The 23,441-nt window shown below is 38.3% G+C and overlaps 1 protein-coding gene across 1 annotated transcript in view; it reads left to right on the top strand.

The window, feature by feature from the left end:
• The window catches only part of LOC140239591 (germinal-center associated nuclear protein-like), an 88,881-nt gene that overhangs the window by 5,120 nt on the left and 60,320 nt on the right, over nucleotides 1–23,441 (top strand). Inside the window, exons 4-14 of the mRNA XM_072319421.1 lie at nucleotides 2,077–2,163; nucleotides 3,685–3,762; nucleotides 7,771–7,910; nucleotides 8,458–8,526; nucleotides 9,593–9,822; nucleotides 11,486–11,692; nucleotides 12,247–12,360; nucleotides 13,114–13,276; nucleotides 13,936–14,085; nucleotides 16,701–16,815; nucleotides 17,120–17,274. Of these exons, the coding sequence (XP_072175522.1) occupies nucleotides 2,077–2,163; nucleotides 3,685–3,762; nucleotides 7,771–7,910; nucleotides 8,458–8,526; nucleotides 9,593–9,822; nucleotides 11,486–11,692; nucleotides 12,247–12,360; nucleotides 13,114–13,276; nucleotides 13,936–14,085; nucleotides 16,701–16,815; nucleotides 17,120–17,274 (1,508 nt within the window). The remainder of the gene's footprint in view (nucleotides 1–2,076; nucleotides 2,164–3,684; nucleotides 3,763–7,770; nucleotides 7,911–8,457; nucleotides 8,527–9,592; nucleotides 9,823–11,485; nucleotides 11,693–12,246; nucleotides 12,361–13,113; nucleotides 13,277–13,935; nucleotides 14,086–16,700; nucleotides 16,816–17,119; nucleotides 17,275–23,441) is intronic.

Here is a 23,441-nt window from a genome sequence, read left to right as displayed (position 1 = left end):
TATTAAACAACCATTATCTTTGGGCTTCTGTATGGTTGACTTTGTGGGTTTGTTGGGGGAAATAAGTGAAAAAAAGGGTGGCTTCAAAATTTTTTGCTTGCCCAATTCGGGCAAGCATTTGTTATCATTCTTCAAAAATACTTGCTCGAATTTGATTTTCACTTGCCCCGGGCAATCGGGCAAGTGCTTATGTAGCACCCTGGTAAATGTATATTGATATTGACATATCACAAAATCTTGGCAAATTTGTAAACCTTTCAAAATGTGGTAGGTTATGTAACATGGAATAGTTTAATAGAGTTTATATGGAAAAAAAAAAATGGTTTTGAAATGGCTTAGCTTTCCAACACAAAGCAATCCTAATAAAAGGTGGGACCCACCTTTTATTAGGATCGCTCTGTTTTATTTTGATTTTGGAAATACTCTAAGCCATTTCAAAACCAATTGTCATCAAATAAACTTTGAATTCCTCTAAGAGTTGTATGCTCTATAACATTACGTAAAGTGGTTTCTGAGTATCTCGCAAAAAGTTAGAATCTGAATCCTCACCTCAACTAATACTATACAATCCCTCTAAATGTTAACCAAGCATTTTGGGGTTAAAGTGTATTTCACAACATTATGCCCTAGAAAAGCAGGCACTGTCCATTCTGTTTTGAAGCTATAAAAAAGACATTTGGCACACGTGTATCGTAATATAAAGATGTGTACTCCAAGAGAAGCGATATGATGCCATTGTAAGAGTGCATTGCATCCATAACCCTAATGAGGCTGGCTTTTTTTTTTGGCTACACTAAATCCGCGGGAGGTGGATTCCGCCCCCCCCCCCCCCCACACACACACACACACACATGCGTGACATCCTCATCATAATCTACAAGATGGTGTCTTAAGATTTTTTGAAATTGTCAATGTCTCATTTTAATTAATTATTTATGCAAATTAAGCCCAAGATCTTATTTTAGCCTGATAAACACTAAACAAAAGCATTGCGAGTCCAATTTTTGGTGTGCATGTCTTTTTTAGCATATTCAACAATTGTGCACCAAAAAAAAAAACTTCCAAAAGTCATTTCAGTTCTTATGTATTTTATTATTTGGGAATTTGTTATGTGTTTCTTTGTTTTTCAAGCTTTGTAACAGTATGCACGGATGTTGCAGATTTGGTCTCAAAAGTTGCACAAGACTGGAAATAAAAAGGGAGGAAGCCTCATGACAAGACCTTCTTGCGTTGCCAAATTATTGCGTGAAATGCAACAATCCCCTCCCCCCCCCCCCACCCACCCTTTTAGGATTAAAATTGGCATTGAATCTTGCATCACGAATTACTTTTGCTTGTATTTGAAATGTGGCACATTTTTATTATTATATCTGTTTTGATTTTTGTTATTTTTTCCAAGTTAAACATTAGACACTATTCAAATCATTGGTACATAAAAAGCAAGTAATGCTTTCAATGCCTTCTGAATCCTGATTAATGAAGGTCATTCACTTACATGTAACTAATATTGGAAAGTTACCTTTCCTCTAGGGTATGTCTGTGTAGCAACCTTAAAGGGGAAGGCTAGTAACTGATCAGTGGGAATCGGTGGAAATGCTGGGAGATGATTGTTCCAATCCTTATGGGATTCATTCAAGAGTTCATTGTATATCTATTGTTGTGTGAAAATGATTTGCTTCAGAATGGTCTCATATTCAAGTAATGTGCAGTTTAATGCTTCCAGGTTAGCGTCCCTGGTCAGTGACGGAGCATTAATCTGCACATTACTTGAATATGAGACCGTTCTGAAGCAAATCATTTTCACACAACAATAGATATGCAATGAACTCTTGAATGAATCCCATAAGGATTGGAACAATCATCTCCCAGCATTTCCACTGATTCCCACTGATCAGTTACTAGCCTTCCCCTTTAAACTCATTATTTTTAGTATATATGTAAGTTGTAAATGTACTCAATAATATTCTTGGCAGTGTACCAGTATAGAAATGTCAGACACAAGTATTTTGTCATCTTCAGTGATACTTCTAGATGGTATTAAGAAAAATAATGTTGTTTTGCTTTCTCTCAACATAGATGAAAATGTTCCACATCCTGCTCAACAAAAAGTTGTTCCTGCTGGAGAGCAGAAGAGGGAGCATTCTCCAGCTCCAAATTCTACAGGTAAGAAGATTAGAAATAACATGTTCTTACTCACATTGTAGGCATATCTGTTCAATATAAAATCTGTGAGAGCCTTTCAGATTACAAGTTTATCCCTGCAACTATCAAGTTAAAAGATTGGAGCACCTGACATGAATCAACAGGCTGCAAAGACATTCCATAGATAAGCTGCAATTTAAACAGTTGCTTAGTTATTCTTAAATCTGATTACTGAATCATATAATTTGATACTGAATATTTCATAGTGTAAAGTAATACCTTTGCCTTCAGCACCCTGTGAAGGTTGCAAAAGGTATTTTGCTTTGGGTTTGGCCATCCAGCTGTTTGCCCGAGATCTTGACTTCGCAATTTTACAAAGTTAAGTTATAATAAATGGTGTTATTCAACATTAAAGTAAAATGTGCTCATCATATTTTGGGTTAAATCCCTTGGGACAAAGGTCACTGACTATTAGGTTCTAACTTTTAGGTTCTACAACTGTCATTCTCCAGTCAGGGCTATCCAGTTGTCATATACATGTAACTTGGTAGGAAGAATAAGTAGGCAACTGTTTGCATGAAATGATGGGATTACAGGGTCAAAGGTTGTTGGTCTTTGGCTGTGAACATAATTTCCAGCCATAAATTCAGTAAAACAAAAACTACAACATAACCAGCGCTGCCAACTGGTACTGATTTTCAGTAATTTCTACTGAAATTGGAGGAGAATACTGAAGGTTGCAAGCAAATTACTGATTTTAGGAATCATTGTCTGTGATATATTCTATTAAATTGTTAAGGATTACTGATTTTCACTCAAAAAAGGTGCAAATTACTGATTTTCAGCCATCAGAATACTGAAAGGCTTTTACAAAAGTTGGCAGCTCTGCATAACATACACAAAAACAGAGGCTTGGGTCTGAATGTTATTGATAAAAATGATAGAAAAAGAAGGGAATTATATAGTTTATCAAAGGTCAAGACTAATGGACTTCCTGGGCATGTAATATGGAACCATATGAAGTATTTGGCAGAATATAGTGGTTGTGTGAGATGGTAGAGGCATCCTAGTAAAGTTTGCTGTAGTTTCCAAATGAGAAACTATTTTGCAGTGTTCCACAGGATTAAAAAGAATGGGATAGGGTAAACCTATGAAAATTTGTTTATCACATCACATTTAAGTCATTGCCATAAAGTAACAGAAGCAATGTTGTAGACTCTATATATAACCCAGGGCAAGTGTGAAATGCCTAAAGAGAGTTCCTGTAAGTATTCTATCAAACCAAGATAAGTGTAAGGAAATTGTCATTTATTTTGATATACATGATAACATGAAAGTCAAATCAAGACTGTTTCATGCTATTGAATTCCAGTCAAATACATGTAAGATTTGATTGCACATTCTGAAGTTATTTGCAGGCTTTATTGGCATATTGATGATTTTTTTTTTCCCCATGGAATTGATGACATTGACCTCCAATTTTGTGATTATGAAAGGTATGTTAGAGAAAGGGGTCTTAGTTCATCTGTGTATCTTTCACAGGCAGAAGCGTAAAGACATTTCACTCTGCTGCAGAAAGATATGAGGCTCTTGAAGAAAGAGACAAGCAGCTTCGGAAAGGTATGTTTTATCTCCTTCTACCCCCGGCTTGAATTTCCCAGATTCTGGGATGTCTGATCACTCAAGACTCAAATGCCTCATGAGTTGATCAAATTCTTGTCATTGTAGAAATTTAGATATACTATTAGTATTGAATACAACAGGCAAATCCATTGAGTCTCGAGCAGTTCTGTCTGTTTTGTTAAAGAAAAACAAAACAAAACTAGAAAAGCACTCTGAGAGCGCAGACCTCCGCCAAGCATGCAAATCATTTTCACCACTGATCTTGTTCTTCCATAGAGATATCAGTGATTTCCACCCATACGTACTTATAGCATTGTGTGCTGAAAGTTGCCTGATTTCCCAATATAGAAGCCTTTGTTACGTTAAAAAACCCCAGCTGCACGGCGCGCCTCGCCCCAGCAGAAACTAGAGCACGCACTTTAGTGCACGCAGGCAAACCTCAAATATGCGCAGCCTGAACTCCCAAGTTCATTGACCCTACCTGCCAAAATATCAAAAATCCTTCAAAAATTCTTTGATCACTACCAAAACTTAATTGTTTGTTACTTGTGTCATTCTCAACCTTTCCTGCAAGTTTCGTCCCAATCCGTTAACTACTTTTTGAGTTATTTTGCACACAGACAAACTAACTAACGAACACACACACAAACCAGCGGTAACGAAAACATAACCCATAACCTCCTCCCTTGGCGGAGGTAACAAAACTCAAATCACACAACCAGGTGATTACAATATGTCCTGCCCAATTGCAACATTGAAAAGTCAGATGAAAGTTTGCAATGGGCTGATTACAGTTATGCATACAAAACAGTATGCCCAATGAACAAAGCTTGTTTTCTGACGCTTCTAAACAAATGTGACCCTCTTCAACAAAAGGATCCTAAAGTCGCTGACGGCTTAGCCAGGAAAATCAAGTTTGAAGTCACATCGTCAAAATTGGTCAAAACAATCGTATTTCTCTTTTTGACAGAATTTCGTAGTCTAATGTTTTGTCTATCATCTGCCAAAATTTCAAAGCTAAATGATCAAAGGAAAAGCAGGAAATCAGCATTTTTCTCGGCCATGATTTTCCGACTTTCAACGTAACAGAAACGTGTCCGCCCTTAGCAACGAGGGAGTGATCTTATTGGTCAGTGCATGGCATCCTGATTACTGATTGGCCATGCGTTGACCACTGGTGCTAAGCTTGAATGAACATCGCGGAGGCCGCTAGGAGCATACCTTCTATCGTCAAGTGGTGAAAACTGTCTCGCCTCCCCTTGATCATGATAGCGTCGGAAGGAAAACTTTTAAGGCATTTTTCTCGAATCTCTGATTTCCTCAACTACTTGACATGGGCTAATAAAATCATCGATATCTCCACAACCGAGTACTTTTATGAGTTGTGCTATGTATGAAATTAAAGTAGAAGAGTAAGGGAATAACATCATGCCATTTTCAGAAATTGTCCTTCCCCGACTTTCGGATCCTTTTCTTGTAGCGGGTCACAAATGGTGTAAAGAATATCAAATTAGGAAAGGAAGTACATGACTGAAATTACTAACTGACCAAGTGCACAAGAGGTGTATAATGTATAATAACTCTGAAGGAGAGGCTAAGTGTGTGCTAGATGGGAAGGACAAGTACATGGATACCTTGATACCTTGATGTAGTAATCCCTTGAAGCAGCTTGTACATGAAGCTATACTGGGATGGATGTATTTGACAAAGTTATATTTAAGCACAAAACTGTCAATGCATTTCATATCCTTGATGTTACAGGTTCCCATCATGTTCCCCGTAAAGATCACCTATTTACACTTTATACATCTTACACATATATTTGATAGTTCCATGGAGGGTCACACAAAACACTTCCTGCCATAAAAATGTGTGCACTGCTTAGATAAAAGCACTTTGAAATCTCAAAACTAATGTGAGTACTGCTGATACATCAATACCAAGGACCTGGGCCCCCTTATATCAAGCGAGAGTTATCATTGATCGTGAAATCACTGATATCTCCTATCGACTTGTAATTGGCTATGTTTTTCAATAAACTATAATGTTTCCATTTTATTTAAACTGCTGCACGTAAACAGCTAGAGCAGTCTCAATCCCACCTTGTGCGCCCCAGCGCCTCAGCCCGCCCGCCCATCAAGCCAGCAAGGGCAAGCAACTGAGCGTGTGAACAGCATCCAATCGCAAATCGCAATGCATATTATGCCAAAGAATATGCAAGGAAAACATCACAGTGATTTCTGATGTGTGTAGGCCTACGTAGAGTTAGTTTGTCAATAGATACTAATTGTTAAGTATACAAAAAGTAACGAGTTTAGTTCTGTAATAGCGCACGTAATGTAATGGCGAGTACAATGAGTAGGCCCTACGACTAGATCTAAAACTAACGTTAGTACTAGGTCTAGAATTTCGACATGTGGACTCGTGATCTATTCTTTACAAAGCCCATCTGCGCCATAGCTTAAAAAAAAAAGTTAATCCACCACACTCTCACAAGTTTCCAAAATCCTAACACACAAGACTTGAAACAATGCATACACGACCTTCACCTTCAGTCCCACTGCAGAAATCCTCTGTGTCAGATCATCCATATCAATTGATAGTATTATGTATCATTACCATGCAGAGTTTTGCAGAGGTTGAGGTCGTTCTAGATCTGTCAACCTGCTTTCGTCAATACAACACAAAATAAAATGGCAGCGTTCGCGATCGCACTACACACACGCACACGCTGTATGGGCTTTGATGTTTTCTGTTGCATACATGCTAGCGGCGGCTGTAGCGCTGCTGCAGCATAACTACGCTTCTGTCTGTCACGTTGGCGAGCAACCCTCCCATGAACATTCGGGGGTTTTTTTATGTGTTGTACTGTTTTTAAACAGACAGTACCGGAAACCTGCCTCGCCCTGTGTGTTTTATTTTGAATAAATCGATAATAGGTCATGGTGATTGGCAACTTCAAATAGCAAGAGCCAATCAGGAAGCTCGATTCTTGTCATTACTATGACAATTGCCATTCCAGCAAGAGTTTCTATTGTATAAACTCTATATGAAATGGAGCCCATGTCATATTCTTACCAAAGAATATGTCCAATGTGTTAGTCTCTAGTTTTTGTATCACATTTCCTTGAAAAATGTCAGAGGGTTGTGGTTACTGAAGACCTTGATTTTGATACTGGGATCCACCAACATATTTATCTCAAAATGTTCAAGATCAAGTATCAATGTTGGAATATCCTTCTCATGGTGACAAGATTTTTGTGATCTCTCAAGAACTTCTTGGAGAAGGATACAGCATGATTGTCTCCATCTACATCTGGTTGCTGTATTCTTCTCTAAGAAGTTCTTGATTTTTCAACGGCAGGGTCTGGATGAAAAAATAAAATCTTGACCATAAGTCAACCAGTCAAAGCAGTACAGCAACAAAATACTCCAACTAGTCTACCACCTCAAAAGTAATGATAAAACCCTATGGTTGAAAGCCAAGTGGAAACAAAGTTCCACTCAATCATGTGCATGTCCTGTAGACTACAGGTACAGCCAGTAGGACCTCCTTTTGCACACAGCACTTGTGCAACTAGATTTGACATGTACTCACATTAAAAGATGCAATCTATTTTGAATGTTTTGATTCTCCACAAAGTGCAATATATGCCAAATCCTTATGTACATGCTGTTATAAATTCACACAACACTCCAAGCAAATGTGTCTCTGTGACGTGAACTCTAGATGCAGAGTTTCTCCCCTACAACACAAATATAGCTCAAAAGCTATGCATGCAACCAGCAACATGCTCAGTCAGCAGCACAGCCAACTCGTGCATAGTAATACACTGCTAATACTCAGCTGCATCAACAAAGAAACAACAACAAAAATATCACAGTAGTTACCTACATGCCAGTACATTTGTACACAAATTAGAAGAAAACCAAAGCTTCAGATGGATAGCACTGGAAAGACTGTAAACAAACTGGATTCAAAAGTTTTTGCTTTGTGCTTCATAGGACTGACCAAGCAGAGTGACCTAGCCACAGCTAAGACAATGATAGGGACATGTCCAGACATGTGTCCAGAGAAGGAGAGATACATGCGGGAAGTTCAGCGTAGGCTCAGCCCCTATGAGATGGTTCCAGGAACGGAAAAGGTAAGAAAGTAGACTTATTGAACCTATTTTCCAATAATTTTTATAGGAACTTGGTCAATACCCATAATTTATTCAAATTATTGAATAATTACAAAATTCTTAATTTTAATCATAATACCATTTCATGTGCATATTTTCTATAATTTACAGTTTATGGACACAGTCATAAAATCTTGAAAAAATGGAAAAATGAATAAAGAAATGAATAAGTGAATAAATAAATGAATTAAAATTGTCTTGTCCAAATATATCATAATATGCACACACGAGACAGTTTTATGATCAATTGATTACATGTGGAAAGTGTTTCTGTGTTTCGCAATAGATGAAACAATGTGTACGTCATTACTGTAAAGAAATATGAAAAAGTTTCTTTTACCATATTGTTTGTACTTATTTCTATATTGATATGTTTGTCAGGCTGTCAGTATAGGGAAAATGTACCCATTTTGGTATGCAGACAGCATCCAGCTCTGGGAAGCAAGATGTGTGTGCTGAATGAGTGCACCTCTTTCTCTATTTGTAACTTTCTTACCTTATTTTGCAGCAAGGAGAAAACCCACGTGTTGATCACATTAGAGCTGTCAAAGAATACAGCAGATCATCAGCTGATCAGGTAAGTGTCCTGATCACTTCCCCTCTCTGAACACAAAGATTTTAAGTTTTGTATAAGCATGAACATGAATGATAAACATTGCATATGTGTCAGAATTGCTCTAACTTTGTTAAAGGGATGATATACAAGTAGTATTGGTGGAGACGAGGATTGGGCTATTAACTTTTTGCGAGATACGAAGAAACCACTAATGAAATAATACAGAGCATACCATTCTAAGAGGAGTTCAAAGTTTATTTGATGAAAATCGGTTTTGGAATAAGACAAAATAAAGCAAAGCGATCTATTAAAAGTTAGGACCCACCTTTTATTAGGTTAAAAATTAATCAGTCAAAGTGATTTAAAGTGAAAATAGTCTGTATGAGTTTTATAACAGAGAACTGTTTCTACAGGAAATATACACAAAATTACAAAACTACACATTTTGGGTTACATCCAGTTACAAAAATGGGTGTGGTTTTGTAACGGTGCACGCAGATGTTGCAAATTTGGTCTCAAAAGTTGCGTGAGACTTTAAAAAAAGTGAAGAAGCCTTATGACACTTCCTCACGTTGCAGAATTATTGTGCGAAATGTTGAGGGGGTGAATACCCCCAGCCCTTTTAGGGTTAATGCGGGTTGCATTTATGATTTGTTCCAACACACATCTGCTATACACAACTCTTAAACATATATGCGGAAATAAAATGCAGAAATTGTACGGAAATATGTGCAGAAATTGTGTGTAGTGTATGAATTTGATATTGATGTATGTAAGCTTAGATTTGCCTGAGGCCATGAAGATTGGACTGTGATTCATTAATGAGTATATTCTTATCAATCTTCAAAATAAGAGAGATCTTACTCTAGCCATTTAAGAGATCAAGCCTAAAGTTACCACGGGAGAGCTAGGCTATCATACAAAAGTGTCCAGAAGGGGATATTGTGTTTTGAAATATTCACTCTACAGTCTCTAGCACATGACTGCTCAAGAAAGCTTTCACTTGCACAGTGTAATTTAAACTGAGATGTGCAAGAAGTTAAGGTTAAACTTTTATCAATTTATATTTTGATGAATATCTTGGCAGGAAGAGCCTTTGCCCTCTGAACTGCGACCCCCACATGTCCTGGACATGACTATGAATTACCTCATGAGCAAGCTGATGAACCAGATACCAGAGAGGCAGGGAGGTGATGGGCGGAGCTGGGCAGACTGGTTTGACTTCTTATGGAATCGCACCAGAAGCATTCGGAAGGAGATAACACAACAACAACTTTGTGGGACTGTTGCAGTTGGTCTCATGGAAAAATGTGCCAGGTGAGACGGAGACATATTTCATTTATTTCATTTTTCTTTACAAGAGCAGAGATATTAAAATTCTATTGAAAATGCTTTCAAGACTTCTGAATATATGCATAAAATCCTCAGAGGGAAGCATTATTTACTGATGTAGACACAGTGTTGAAGTCTTCAAACACCTCACAAGATATTAGTCTGTCAAGTCAAATGCTGTGAAGGAGACATTTTAGTTCACCTGAGCTGAATAGCTCAAGTGAGCTACTGCGATCATTCACCACCTGGCATCCACTGTGTTTCGTCACATTTTACCTTTTTCTTAGAAAACTGGTGCTGGATTTTGACTAAACATGGGAACAAACACCAGTAAGGGGATGGGCTCATTATAGCCTGTGCAAATGGTGCTGATGCCCTAAAGCCCAAAACAGTCTAATTGTCATACTTTGTGACATTATCATTTTCTTGAAAACATGTGCCTGAATTTTTATCTAAGTTTGCAGAAACGAGATATGAAACTAGTCACTTTAAATGGAGTTAGGTGATACGCTGGGGGATCATCAGATATCAGTCGCCCATGATCGACACATCTTAAAGGGGGAGAGACTCCATGCCCATGCCCACAAAAAATCAATCAATAAATAAAACTCCCAATCAAGACTCCACCAGCGACAACACCCATCAACCACTCCCATAGCACCAAAATGACTAACAAGAGATGCCAGAACCCACCCAGCCCTGAACCAAGTGCAACCCACATTCCTCCACACCCCTACATGTATCCAAATAAAGAGTACTTTAAAGAACATAATTCTGTGTGGAAACAAGCAGGCCGTGCCCAGCCCATGGGGAGGAAGCTGGTAAGTAATGTCACCATCCTTATTCATTGTTGGATTATTCCAAAAAATTTACTCCCCATCCCAATCAATGTAAATTCTGAAACTCTGTACCCAGTATAACCAATTCATAGATGTTCAAATGCAAAAGCCTATAAGTCATCTGGAGGTCTCCTTTAAGATGCCAAAAACTAGTAAAAATTGTTTGTTGGGCCCTGAAAAGGTTGATGACTGTCCTTGAAAACACCACAGGGAGGTTGCACATCAAGATAGAGTGTCTCGTAATCTTCAGATTAGAATCAAGCCCCCACTATACTCTTACACCCTGTATAAACGGACCTTTCCCCAACAATGTCAGGACAACATCCAGAGAGCAATTTAATTCCTGGCCTCGGGCTATGAAATTGCAGAAGAGAGCGAGGGATACTGTCTTAACAGACACACCCAAAATCTACTCCGGGTAGGTTTCCATAACAACTTACCTGTTCATGCCGGAAGGGGATGTGATTATGATCCATGCATGTAATCAGTGTGGGTTGTGTCATTCTGTCGGGACTATTGTGCATGCATGTTGAGTATGTCATCAGAATGTTACCGCGAGAGCATCTCAACAGAAGGTTGTCACCGTACCGTTGGAGGAATGTCGGTCTAATTACCATAGCTGGCTTGGACAGATTTGGCAAACGTTACTGTAACAGCGTCTGAGCAACATTTTGCATGGACCGTCTCAACGGGCATGGTAAAAAGAGATTGCCTAGACATTGTTTGTGTAACTGTGCTTTGAAAGGCTGTGTTACTGTATGTGTTTTCAGATGCTGTCAACTTCTAATTGTGTATTCCTGTTTCATCAGATTTCACATCTACTGTTCCTATCGCCTGTGTGAGGAAGATATGATGACCTTTGACCCCAAGATTAACAATGAGAACCTGACTAAGTGTCTGCAGAGTCTGAAGCAGTTCTATCATGACCTAGCCAGTGAGGGCATCTTCTGTCCAAATGAATCAGAATTCCGGGCATATGAGGTGCTGCTCAATCTGACAGGAGGGGACATCCTGAGGTATGATAAAGTGTAGCAAAGTGATATTTGAAATATTTGCTTGTAGAATTGTTGAATTTCTAATGACTATGATACACAACTTTAAGTGAGTTACCCTTTTGTATGTAAAGAAACTTTTATCCTGAACATAGGGCATGAGCTGAATGGAATTCATCATGTAATCATGTGAAAAAAAAAAATAATCAAAAGTGATTGTTGTGGCACCAAATATGTCACAGCATATCAGGTTTTAATCACACATATAGATAAGAAAAAATGGCATGTTAAATGTGAGGGCTAAATCTTAATAACCCTTTTAGATATTAAATATTAGCTGTGGTATTCGATGTCATTTATGAGAAATCAAAATGATTTGTCTGAAAGTCCCTATCTCTGCTGACATAAGCAAGTATGATAAAACATGTGTACAAGCCAATAAACAGATGTATTGAGTGATTATGTTGCATTATGTTTATGGCCCAATTTAACAAGTGTACGTGTATGTTTCACTTCTTGCAGTTTTATCATGTAACCTTTCAGAGAAACACAGAACTGTACACCTTATTCTCATACAGGGAGGTGCAACAGTACCGACCAGAGGTCAGGAATTCAGAAGCAGTCATATTTGCCCTAAGAGTGTCCAGTGCCTTCAGCAGCAACAACTACTGTCGTTTTTTCAAGCTTATCCGGTGAGGAAAGATATAATGTCAAATAGACATCGCCTTCTCAAATGCCATTTTAAGACAGCTTCTTTTATTTGAGAGAATATAAACAATGTGGAGTTATCTGATGAAGTTGCATGTAATTATCAATCTACATGCTGAGAGAACACATTATTTCATATGACAGCAACTGTCAATATCAACAATACAAACATCAACATGGAAGTAACAAGCATGTGATACACTAGTTCTGCAGTGACATTGCATTTAGATATTTTGGTAAATCACGTTGCAATTGCAACCACTTGAAAAGGCTTTAAATTGGTAATCACTGCATAGTTGATAAGATTTACCCAAAGCAAAAGCTTCTGAAAATCATATACTAGCTGTTGTTCTTTTTCCAAGTGGGAGCCAAGGGAGTGGGTTCCATGTTCTTGCTTTGTTTATATGCTAGCAGCAAGGAGTAGACAGGAGCAACAGGGGTCAACTTACCAGCAAAGGGAAGTGTAAGAAAACATTTATTTCTTTAAAAAATTGACATGGAAATATGACACAAAGAGGAGGAAACTAGTCAAAATAATTTCTCTACCCTTTTAAGAAATTCTGCTAATTGTGCAGAAAGTTCCATTATTACTCAATGTGACGGTTGGAAACATGAACATCATATCAAAGATGTACCATCTGTAGAAAACAGAATGAAGACAACAAGTGATTAGTGTTAAATTTCTTACAGCTCAAATTTTCATAGTGTGTATCTAATAATCTCTTCATTTTGTTCAGAGCTGCCTCCTTTCTGAATGCCTGTATCCTTCATCGATACTTTGTGCAAGTACGCTCAAGGGCTCTTGAGACAATGAATAAAGCCTTCACTACAGCAAAGGGAAGCACCCTTTTCCCCACACAGGAGCTTGTGCAGCTGCTGGCATTTGAAAGCCCAGAGCAGGTGAATTTTCTTTCTAACAATATTCTCATCCTCTGCCTTTTGTCAATACTACTTATAAATACTGTCATCATAAGTAATGAACTGCTCTGACTGTATGCCTCTAAAGAATCAAGATGAAACATGTACTGTAAAAATGGGATATTTGTGCGACTAATTTTTCGTGCTCGACCAGATGAGAAGAGTTTTGGGTGTTTTTAATTCTGCAGAAACAAGACATCAACTACTAGTATAGAATACATGGCAAGCAAAAATATCTGTGTGCTTTTATTTTTGCCATACCTTCTTCTTGCATGAAATGTGCGAAAAATTTCCACTTTTACAGTAATCTGTCATATTATGGTCTCAATGCAAGCATATATTCATCATACAACCTGCGTAAATTAATTTTGAGTTTCGAAACCTTTTGAAAGTGGATTTTTTAGAAAAAAAAAAATTATTTCTTAAGTAGATAGTGTTGTCCCCTCTTTTCAAAAGATAATGTCACCACTGATTAAGAAAATGGCAATATAAAACAAGGCAGCAAAGTCCCATTGATAGCAATAACCGATACACATTTTCACTGGAGCAAGGTTAAAGTTTTAAAGATCGTCTTTTTTTTCCACAACTAACAGAGCTTTATTGCTATTACTGTCTGATTAGCATATACACTCTATCTCTAGGCATCTGTGTTCTGTGAATACCATGGACTAGAGGAGAGCGATGGTTGTATCAAGTTTAGCAGAGCAGGGTTTGTGTACCCTGAAGAGCTCGCCATTGCCCAACTGGGTCCTCTTGTCATTGAGTCCAAAAACCAGAAGCTGCCAGGGGAGGTGAGTTTGCTATCTTTTACATTTGATGTTATTTCAAAACACTTCAAAACAGTTTTGAGAGACATTTCAAAAATATACAGCAGGCAATGTCTGTCTTTTAATTCATCTGTTTCAACGTTTTGAGCCACTGACCTTTATACTAGGGTGTCGCTGTTGAACCATTTGAGCAAAAATATCAAATTGCTAAATTAAAGGCTGCTATGTAGAATGTCACTATTGGTGTCTGATTGGCTACCACTAGTTTTATAAAATGGGTTCAAGAATGTAGCCAATTGGAAGCGCTGAAATGAGTCACGTGAGCGTGCATTAATTTCTCACTAACATGCACGGCCTGACTCACAATGTTTACACTAGCAGTGCACACTCAATCAGTTGTTACAAATGCGTCGCGCGCTACTATACGCGCTGTCAATACCTGTAAACAACTTCTAGTTCGGGCTGTGTATGCCGGCCGGCCTTTCTTGTGTGCATAACATATTATGTGGCGTACGTATACAGTACTCTTATACGTACAGTACTTACATGTGCGGGATTTCCGAGTGCGACGTGCTTGACTCGACTCTCTCGAGCGAGTGCTACATGTAGCTGACTGGACTATTGACCCACAAAGGTACGTGAAAATGCTGTTAGTTTTCGACCCATTTTATAAAACAAATGATGCACAGGATTATTTCGTGGCGTTACTGGAGATGCAGCTCACTCTCGGGTATTTACAATGTAGTGCAACATGCACAATTGTAAATACCCTCGAGTGCGCCACGCCTACACTAACGCACTCCATCCTGTGCATCATTTGTATAATATGAGGCACTTGCTCAGTGAGCTCGAAAAGAGCAACAGCTAAATATCCTTTCGAAACCTCCCAGATGCAGAGCAAAATTGTTATTAATGCCAAAGGGGCAGTCACATGTAAATGGAGGTTGTTGTTGATTTAAAGAAGAGAAGAGGGAGAAAAAAAAATGGGACACTATTAAACAAATTAAACCCAGGTGCCCATAAGCAATTATCCTGAAGCCTAGCAAGGCAGTATGCGGTATAGACAGCTTTCCTGAAAATTTGGAAATTATTTTAGGCTGTGGAGTGATATGAAGACATTTATCTAACAGAAGTGTTAGATCAAGGCAGGACATAATGCTAATTGCTAGCTTTCATAAAGAGGGATTATACAGACCGATGAAATTCCAAACTTTCAGTTTTTTTAAAGATAAACTCTAACCCTCTAGTATAAAACATTTGTCTCCCACTATACATGTACATAGTAGTTATTATGACATAACATGACAAACAGCAGTTTGAGAGCACTTCCATGCAAAAACTTTTGCTAGCAAGCACAGGCAATTGCTGCCCACAAGCAATCACTTAGAGTAATGCCATGTTTGTCATGTTATTTCATCATAACTATGTATATATATAGTGGAAGTTGAATGTTTTATACTAGAGGGTAGTTTATCTTTTGAAAAACTGAAACAGTTTAAAATTTCATTCGTCAGTATAGTCCCTCTTAACCCTAAAAAGACTGGGCTATTTTGGAGGTTTTGAGGATGGGGGGGGGGGGGGGCATGATGCCCCCCCTTTAAGATCTCGGCCATGCAATGTACGATTGCCGTTAAATTTGTCATGCACCTAGTTTATGACGTACCCTAAAAGAATGCATTGTTAATTGAACAAAAATTACCATAGTTTTCTAATTAAGGCTAATTGATTATGCAAATATGCTAGTTTTATGGATTTATTATTATTTTGTTTATTTTGTGCCAATGTGGTTGTCTTGTGATCCCTTAATTGTGAAATATGTGAAAGGAAGTTGTTTAACATGTACAAGAGATTTTAAAACGCACTGCTGAAAAGCAGACTGCAAGAAAAACAAAAGTAACACAGTTATGAAGTCTTGGGGTGAGATCTTATAAATTCTGAAAATTATTGCAAATTTCCGGAGAGGGGGCCATGATGCCCCCCCCCCCCAGTTATTCTAGGGTTAAGATTCCATTAGAGTGGCCCTTTTGCAAAACTCAATATCAACTTTCTTGTCTCAGCTGACAGTCTGCTAGGTTCAGGTATACAAGGCTATTATTAGAGTTCAATTCAGATCTGAAAACCGAATACTTACCTGGTATTTCCTATGCTCATGATACATGTCAATGATAGAACTGAACGCACACAGTAGCATTAAACCAATTTCTTCCATCACTGTACTGTCTTAAGTCCCAGTCACATGTACATGCCGGATCACTCCGGATCAGATCCAGGGTGATCTGGGGAGAGATCCATGTAGACGTCTTTACGTAGCATCCGTGGAGATCCCTTTAGGTTCATGTAAGTCTGTGTAGGTCCTTGGATGTCCAGGAGGCCAACACGGCAGTTTTTGGAGGTCAAAAACATCCAGCAGCATCTGTGGACTGCCTTGTTGGCAGAGCAATTCAGGATGGTCCGTGCATAGGAATATTGAAATTGTGATCAATGATGTAGTAACATTGGTATATCAAAATTAATATATACATTGTCAAGGGGTACAATGCCATATAAGGTGATATAAGTACCAGTGGTAATCAAGTGATACTATCCTTCACTCCCTGTGATGAAAGCATGTTTGCTAACTTTCAGGAAATTTTTTCCAGGTTGTGAATGGAGGGGTATTGCCACATGCCCCTAACCACCAGCCTGCAAGCAGTTTTGATGATGAAGGGCATCTTCTTCTTCTGGGAAGGACCAGGCAAGCTGAACCACAGAAAGGTAGTTCTGCTCTAGATTAAAAGAATCTCATATAAATGCCTTATTTTATATTCTGCAGATTTTCTGTGATTGCTTGTGATTGAATACACAAGCAAAAGAGAATGCTTATGTCTGGAACATTTTTAAGAAATGTATTAAGTACAGAGATAAGCTGCCTTGATGAATCATGTAAGAGCTGGTCAAGTTGAATTAAGACAAAAAAGAATGTGGCACCCTGTAACAGACTTATGTCACCAAATGTCACAATGCATGTATGCAATTGCATACGCCAATCTGAAACGATAATGTTTTCACGCTTTTCCAGCAGATGTGGAGGATGTGTCGAAAAAGCACATATCTTTGGAGACATCAAGGAAGGGCCCACAGATCCAGGAAATGCAGCCATCCATTGCATCAATGTTGCAACAAGAGCAACAGGATCTACAACAGCAGGGAAGTGGTCATGCTGCAAGCAATGAGGTATGGAGTTGGGCACCATACTACAGACTCTAGTGCATATCAACCTCATATTCAAAGGCAAAACATAATTCCCATATGACTGCAGAAACTGTTGATTTCTGCTCTGAAATGCTCTGCTCTGACCTATGCATATAAAGAAGGGTGGGAAATAATGCTGCGATAACACAACTTCTGTTGGGAAAAATTGGAAATATTACTCAAAAAGGTTTGCTCTGTCATTTGCTCTGATTTGTGTGTGTGTGTGTGTGTGTGTGTGTGTTTGTGTGTGTGCTTATGCATGAATAAAGGAATTAGAATTCTTTCCCAAAAAAAAAAAATAAAAGAGAGACGGTCTATTTTCATTCCTATCTATTGCCATTCATATCACTTTGCAACAGTGGCATACATGCAAACAGTTGACATTACACACACCATTTTGAATACTAACTCAGTTATGAGTGTGGACAGCAGCAGAACTGCCAAGTTGCCCTGATTCTGCAGGAGGTCCCCTAAAGACTTCAATATCTCTTTATACCTGGATAAGAGAATGTAAGTGTCTCCCTGATTCAGGAACTAGTTTGCCCATTGAGATATTGTATATTTAGATATTGTATCACACAAATTTCTCCCTGATTGCTCTTTGGAATCTCCCTACTGTTTGATAGGTGAATGTTGGAAGCCTTGGGTCAGTCACTTTTCCCAATAATTGAACATTCAGTATGCACGATGTCAATTTCCTGTGTTTTTTCTTCTCTTCTGCAAGCCTCCCTCCACATACAAAGAATTTGGCCCAAATTCCCAAATGTCACCTAGAATTAGTCCCTGGATTAACTGCGCTGTGTAACATCATTGAACTACACCTATGGCCTATAATTTTGTGTTCCCCTCTAGTTGTGCGGGTCCAGTATTTTCTCTTAAATTTGGTTGTCTTTATGCTCTTATTTGCACAATAGGCCGGTTTACTAATGTATGCACAGATCTTTAATTTTGCACACGGCCGCAACCTCGGGCAAACAAAGTATGCGAGCCTGCAACGTCGGCTGCTGCAGCCGTCCCCGATACATCCCCACATGTAGACTTACGTGTATGTTGTGTACATGTGTACGATGCATCAACTTCGACTTTACCTCGTGGCATTTCGTGTGGCTCTAAATCAATTCCCAACCTTAGATGAGGGAAAATTCTGCTGTGATCAAACGCAATTTGGACTATAGTTTCGATTTTATATGAATTTTGGCTTCAATTTTGTCTTCAGTAGTTCTGAAAATGGGTGGAAAACACTGCTGCTACGGAACATACAACAGTATGACCGCATCACTTCAAACTTCAATGATTTTAAGCATTATGATTGATTGTGAAATCTAAACTAGACAACGAATCTCTCATAATCGATATGTTTCCAAGGATTTTTTTTTAAAGTTAGACTCACACTGATTAGACTTCATGAAATAGAATGACGATTTTGACCTATTTTACTATTAACAATAACAGTTAGGGGGCCTAGCCCTATGTAGACTAGATATGGAGTAGATCTAGACGTAGACCTAAAATTAAAAACAAAAACAATGATAGACCTAACCTCCCTGACATTCGCAGTAGGCAACATTTATTTCCCCCGTTGACTTATTCATCACAACCCAGGTCTGGTACGTTGGTTTGTTGAGGTATGTCCGGTCGGCCTAACCTCACTAAGGAAAACATGAAAAGGGCTCGTGTCTGCAGTGACCGGCCGGTGTCCGCCCGAGAGAGGTCGGGATCGATGGGCAAATCCAAATCGGCTACGGCAGTTGCACTAGTTTGATGAGTTTCTCCTTGTTGTAGCCACTTGTGCTCACACCTATATCCCTCAAATACTCAGTTAATTCCTTAACTGTCCAATTCTTCCATAGCTTGCTCGAACTTTGGCTAGAACTTGAAGCTGACGCCATCTCAAAGCAAGATTATAGCAAACAAAAGTTGTCGATCATCCGCAGCGAGTAATGATCGTAGACAATACACGCGTCGAATGCAAAAACAGTGTGGCGTGCGCGTCCGCGCTTATTTCGCTTGCCCGACCTAGTTACAATCACTAGGGTCGCGTGGGGTTGACGTCATTATGCATATCATTAGTAAACTGGTCTATTGCGCAAACACGAAACTTCGCAGGTAGTGAGTCTGGTGTATACAGACTAGCAATTTGTTAATCAAATGCATATTCATGCAGGCACAGACTTATGTCCAAAAAAAATCGTAACCCTTTCTCACGGTCGGCTCAAACAGAAAATTCACATATCTCGAAAGATGCATCAGCATTTTTGCCCCAAAATCATATGAAGTATGATATATCCATATTAGACATATGTATGAAGTTTCAAGGGATTTGGTCGTTAATAAAGGGAGATACGAAGAGGTGAAATTTCAAGATTTTTTTAGTCCTTCGCTCCGCACGGTGCTTCAATGACCGTTACGAATTCAAAAGCTTTGGCCTCTTAATCAGTAAGTTAATTGCGCCACATCACTTGGCCTGATCTATGGAATCTTGGGATCATGGGGTCAATGGTCAGGGGGCCCAAATGTCAAGGTCAACTCCTCAAAATTTCACTTTTGCCCTCATGTTTATGCAATGCCTACAAGATTTTTCTTGGAACTTAGTGCATACATGTATGACCCGATAAAGATGCTCTGGGAAGTTTTTAACCAAAAAAATTCAAAGGTCAAGTAAAAGTGCTAAATTTCATTTCTTCCTCCATATCTCAGAAGTGAGTCAGATAATATCATCACATATGCATGTTCTGCCTGATAGTGATTCTCTTGGGTTTTTAGGGTCAATGAGTCAAAGGTCAAGGGTCAAAGGCCAGGTTGAAATGCTAACAATTTACTTTTATGATACTAAAATTGCATTTTTTCTCCATACAGTATCTTGAAAATTACTCGATGCATAAACTTATAAAAGGGTTAAAAGTCATGTAAAAATCCTCAAATCCCCAAATACATGCTGTCTTAGGAAATATAGCCATTCGTCCAATTAAACCTAGTTCAAGGAAAGTGAGAATTCAACACATTTTGACAAACATGTCATTTTAATATTTTGACAATGTGAAACTCTCATCACAAATTGTCAAGACGTGCTATAGAGCTATTAGGAAAATCATGCATTATGGCGGAGGCATACCAGTCGCCATAGCGACATTTCTAGTTTGTACCTGGATACATACCTGCTTGCACGTGTGTATGACAATATAGGATGGGGGGGGGGGGAACAGTTAGGGGTATACTGAGCATGCTCTGTGCAGCTTTTGATGATTAAAATTTTTGGCTATCTTCAGTTAATTTTGTTGTTGGTGACGTGGTGACATGCAGTCACAGAAATGTTCAAGGCTTCGTAACAGTATGCACAGACTGCAAATTTGGTCTCAAAAGCTGCACAAGACTTTAACAAATTAAAGTCAAGAAAGCTGCACAAGACTTTAACAAATTAAAGTCAAGAAAGCTGCACAAGATTTTAACAAATTAAAGTCAGGAAGCGTCATGACGAGGCCTTCTCGCATTGCAGAATTATTGCGCAAAACATCGGGAGGGGGAGATGGACTACACAGTACCATAGTTTCAAGAATCCATAGACTAAATCTAGGCAATGTTTTGAAATTTGGGCCTTCGTGTTTATACAGTATGTGAATCATGTGACTTGCATATACCACTGTATGTGTGTGTCATCAAGTTCATGTTGTGTTGTGTGCATCCTAATGTCACCATACCACAGCACAAGCAAGTGCATTAGGGGAGAAAAGAAAGAAGAACAGTCATGTGCTTCTTCCGATTTCATGTACATAGCTTGAATTGACATGTGAAATGCAAGTTTATACTGTAGCCTGAGGTTTAGGCAACCTGGTATGAGATGTACCCAAAGCCTTAAATTAGATTATACACCAAAAACAAGGTTATTCCTTTGCTTGAATCACACACACACACACACACACACACACACACACACACACACACAATGAGTAGTAGTACCATGCATCATTTGATTAACAGTTTATCTCCTGGTATATATTGTTTGTTGTCCATGTCTATCACTTGCCATGGATGTTGAGTTAATCTCCTGCTCCACTATGCTGCGCTCGCCACGATTTTGCAATTTTCTCAGATCGGGAAGGATCAGGTAAAATATGAGCCGATTTTTACACAGTACAATGTTAACATTTCTAACGAGAGTTGAGAAGATAATGAGAGTGGTGTTAAAGCAGGAAGGTCATGCTTTGATCAAGGAAGAGCAGCACAGCAGCGGGACCTCGTCGATGTCTAGTTTACTTCCCATTCATGTGTCGATGTTACCACCCTCAGAAATACCTTGTTACGCTCATCCCTTGGTGCTTACACTGTCACTACTTGTCTTATGGTTTGAAATAGATCAGTTTTGATCAGGGAGATTGGGAAGAAGTTTTGGACAGGTTCATAATTTCTTCCCGATCTGAAAAAATACCAGCTCCAACCCCGTCCTCCAAACGCTGCTGCTACAATGCTTCCAATCCATGTATGCTTTTGCCGATCTATCCTGATCTACTAGATTGGGATAGATGGGTGTCCATCGTGATGATGGAACAGGGGCTTTAGAGAGTAATATTGTATGGTCCTATTCTACACTCACGCTTTCACTTTTTTAGTAAATAATAATTTGCAGGAATCAGTGTGGGTCTTTACTGAGGTAATTGCCTGTTTTCACAGAGAAGCAAAGGTTGTCTCTAGTTCTCTGTCAGTTAAGTATTAAAATACCACTGTATAATATCATCATAATTATGATATATGTATATGATAGAACAGAATGACATCAAAGATAAAATTGTATCATGCTGTAGTGTATCAATAATAAATCAATTTTTGTTTAAAGTTTATTTTGTGATGAAAACAACACCACTCGCGTCGGAGCATTTGCCATGTTTTACCCATATTTTTAAAATTTCATTCCTAGAATTTTCAGGGCTCAGTGAGAGGATTTAAACATGATAGTGAAAGAATTTCTTGGTAGATAAAGATAAGCTTTTTTTGTTTGTGTGTTTTTATTCCTTAACCCTATAAAGCCCAAGCTATTTTGACCCCTTCCAGGCCCAAGGGGAAGGGGGGCACATTGTGCCCCTCCTACATAACTTCTTTATTATATAATGTATGACCATCATATTTGGCACATGGGTAGAGCAACTCATGCTCTACATGACCCAACATTTGAAATTTCTCAGAGTCACCCACTGAGGGCACTATTTCCCAAAATATAAAGAAATACATAGGAAATACGCTAAAATCATGTTTTTTCTTTCTATTTTTTTATCCCCAGTATGTATGTTTTTATTTTATATCAATCATTTTCATATTTACTACAAAGGAAGAGCAAGTTAACCTTCACTATTTGTTATGGTTGAAATTTCTCAAGGTCAACATGTAGGGGCACAATTCATTACAATGTAAAGAAATATATGAAACCTATAATGTATTGCTTGGAATGGGTACATATATTGGTATCACATTTCATATTTCCAAAATATTGAAATTTTGAGTTTGCAGATTGATATTATGATGAACAAATGATACATGTATTACAGGCAAAGTTTGTGTGAAGATAACACAAAATAAAAAGGTAATCTTTGAAAAATGCTGTATTTTTGATTATTTCTATTATATCTATTATTTGATGCCTATGTCATATAAAAAATTAAAAAAATAATAAGAAGACCATTTCAGGGTAATTCTCAACCATAATTACTTCACATTTTGGTCCTTCAGCAAATTACAGCCAAGAAAACCCCCATTTCATCCATAATTATATTTTTAACTGAAATTGAAACAGAAAATCATACAAAATCTGACTAACATGGTTGTCAGTTTACAGTTGCCATAGCAACCAGGAATATCGGACATACCTAAATTATATATCAAAGTGTTCGCAATAAGATTTTAGGAAAAGTCACCAAATTTGGTTGAAATCGAGTTAAGGATGTAGGAGCGGCAAACAAAAATATGGTAGGGGGCACAATGTGCCCCCCTTGGGCTTCTTTATAGGGTTAAATGACAAGTCTTACTACTTATAGCTGTAGAAACTTTCCAAATGGAAATCAGAGTGTTTAAAGAATGGAATGCCCATGAAGACCAATAGTTGAGTGTAAATTTTGTTAGATAAGTTCTCATGACCTGATTTGCAAAGGTCCACTTCTTCATAG

Source organism: Diadema setosum, chromosome 16 (assembly GCF_964275005.1).
Source record: "Diadema setosum chromosome 16, eeDiaSeto1, whole genome shotgun sequence".
NCBI classification, from domain to species: Eukaryota; Metazoa; Echinodermata; class Echinoidea; order Diadematoida; family Diadematidae; genus Diadema; species Diadema setosum.
This window is presented reverse-complemented; position numbering and strand designations above follow the sequence as displayed.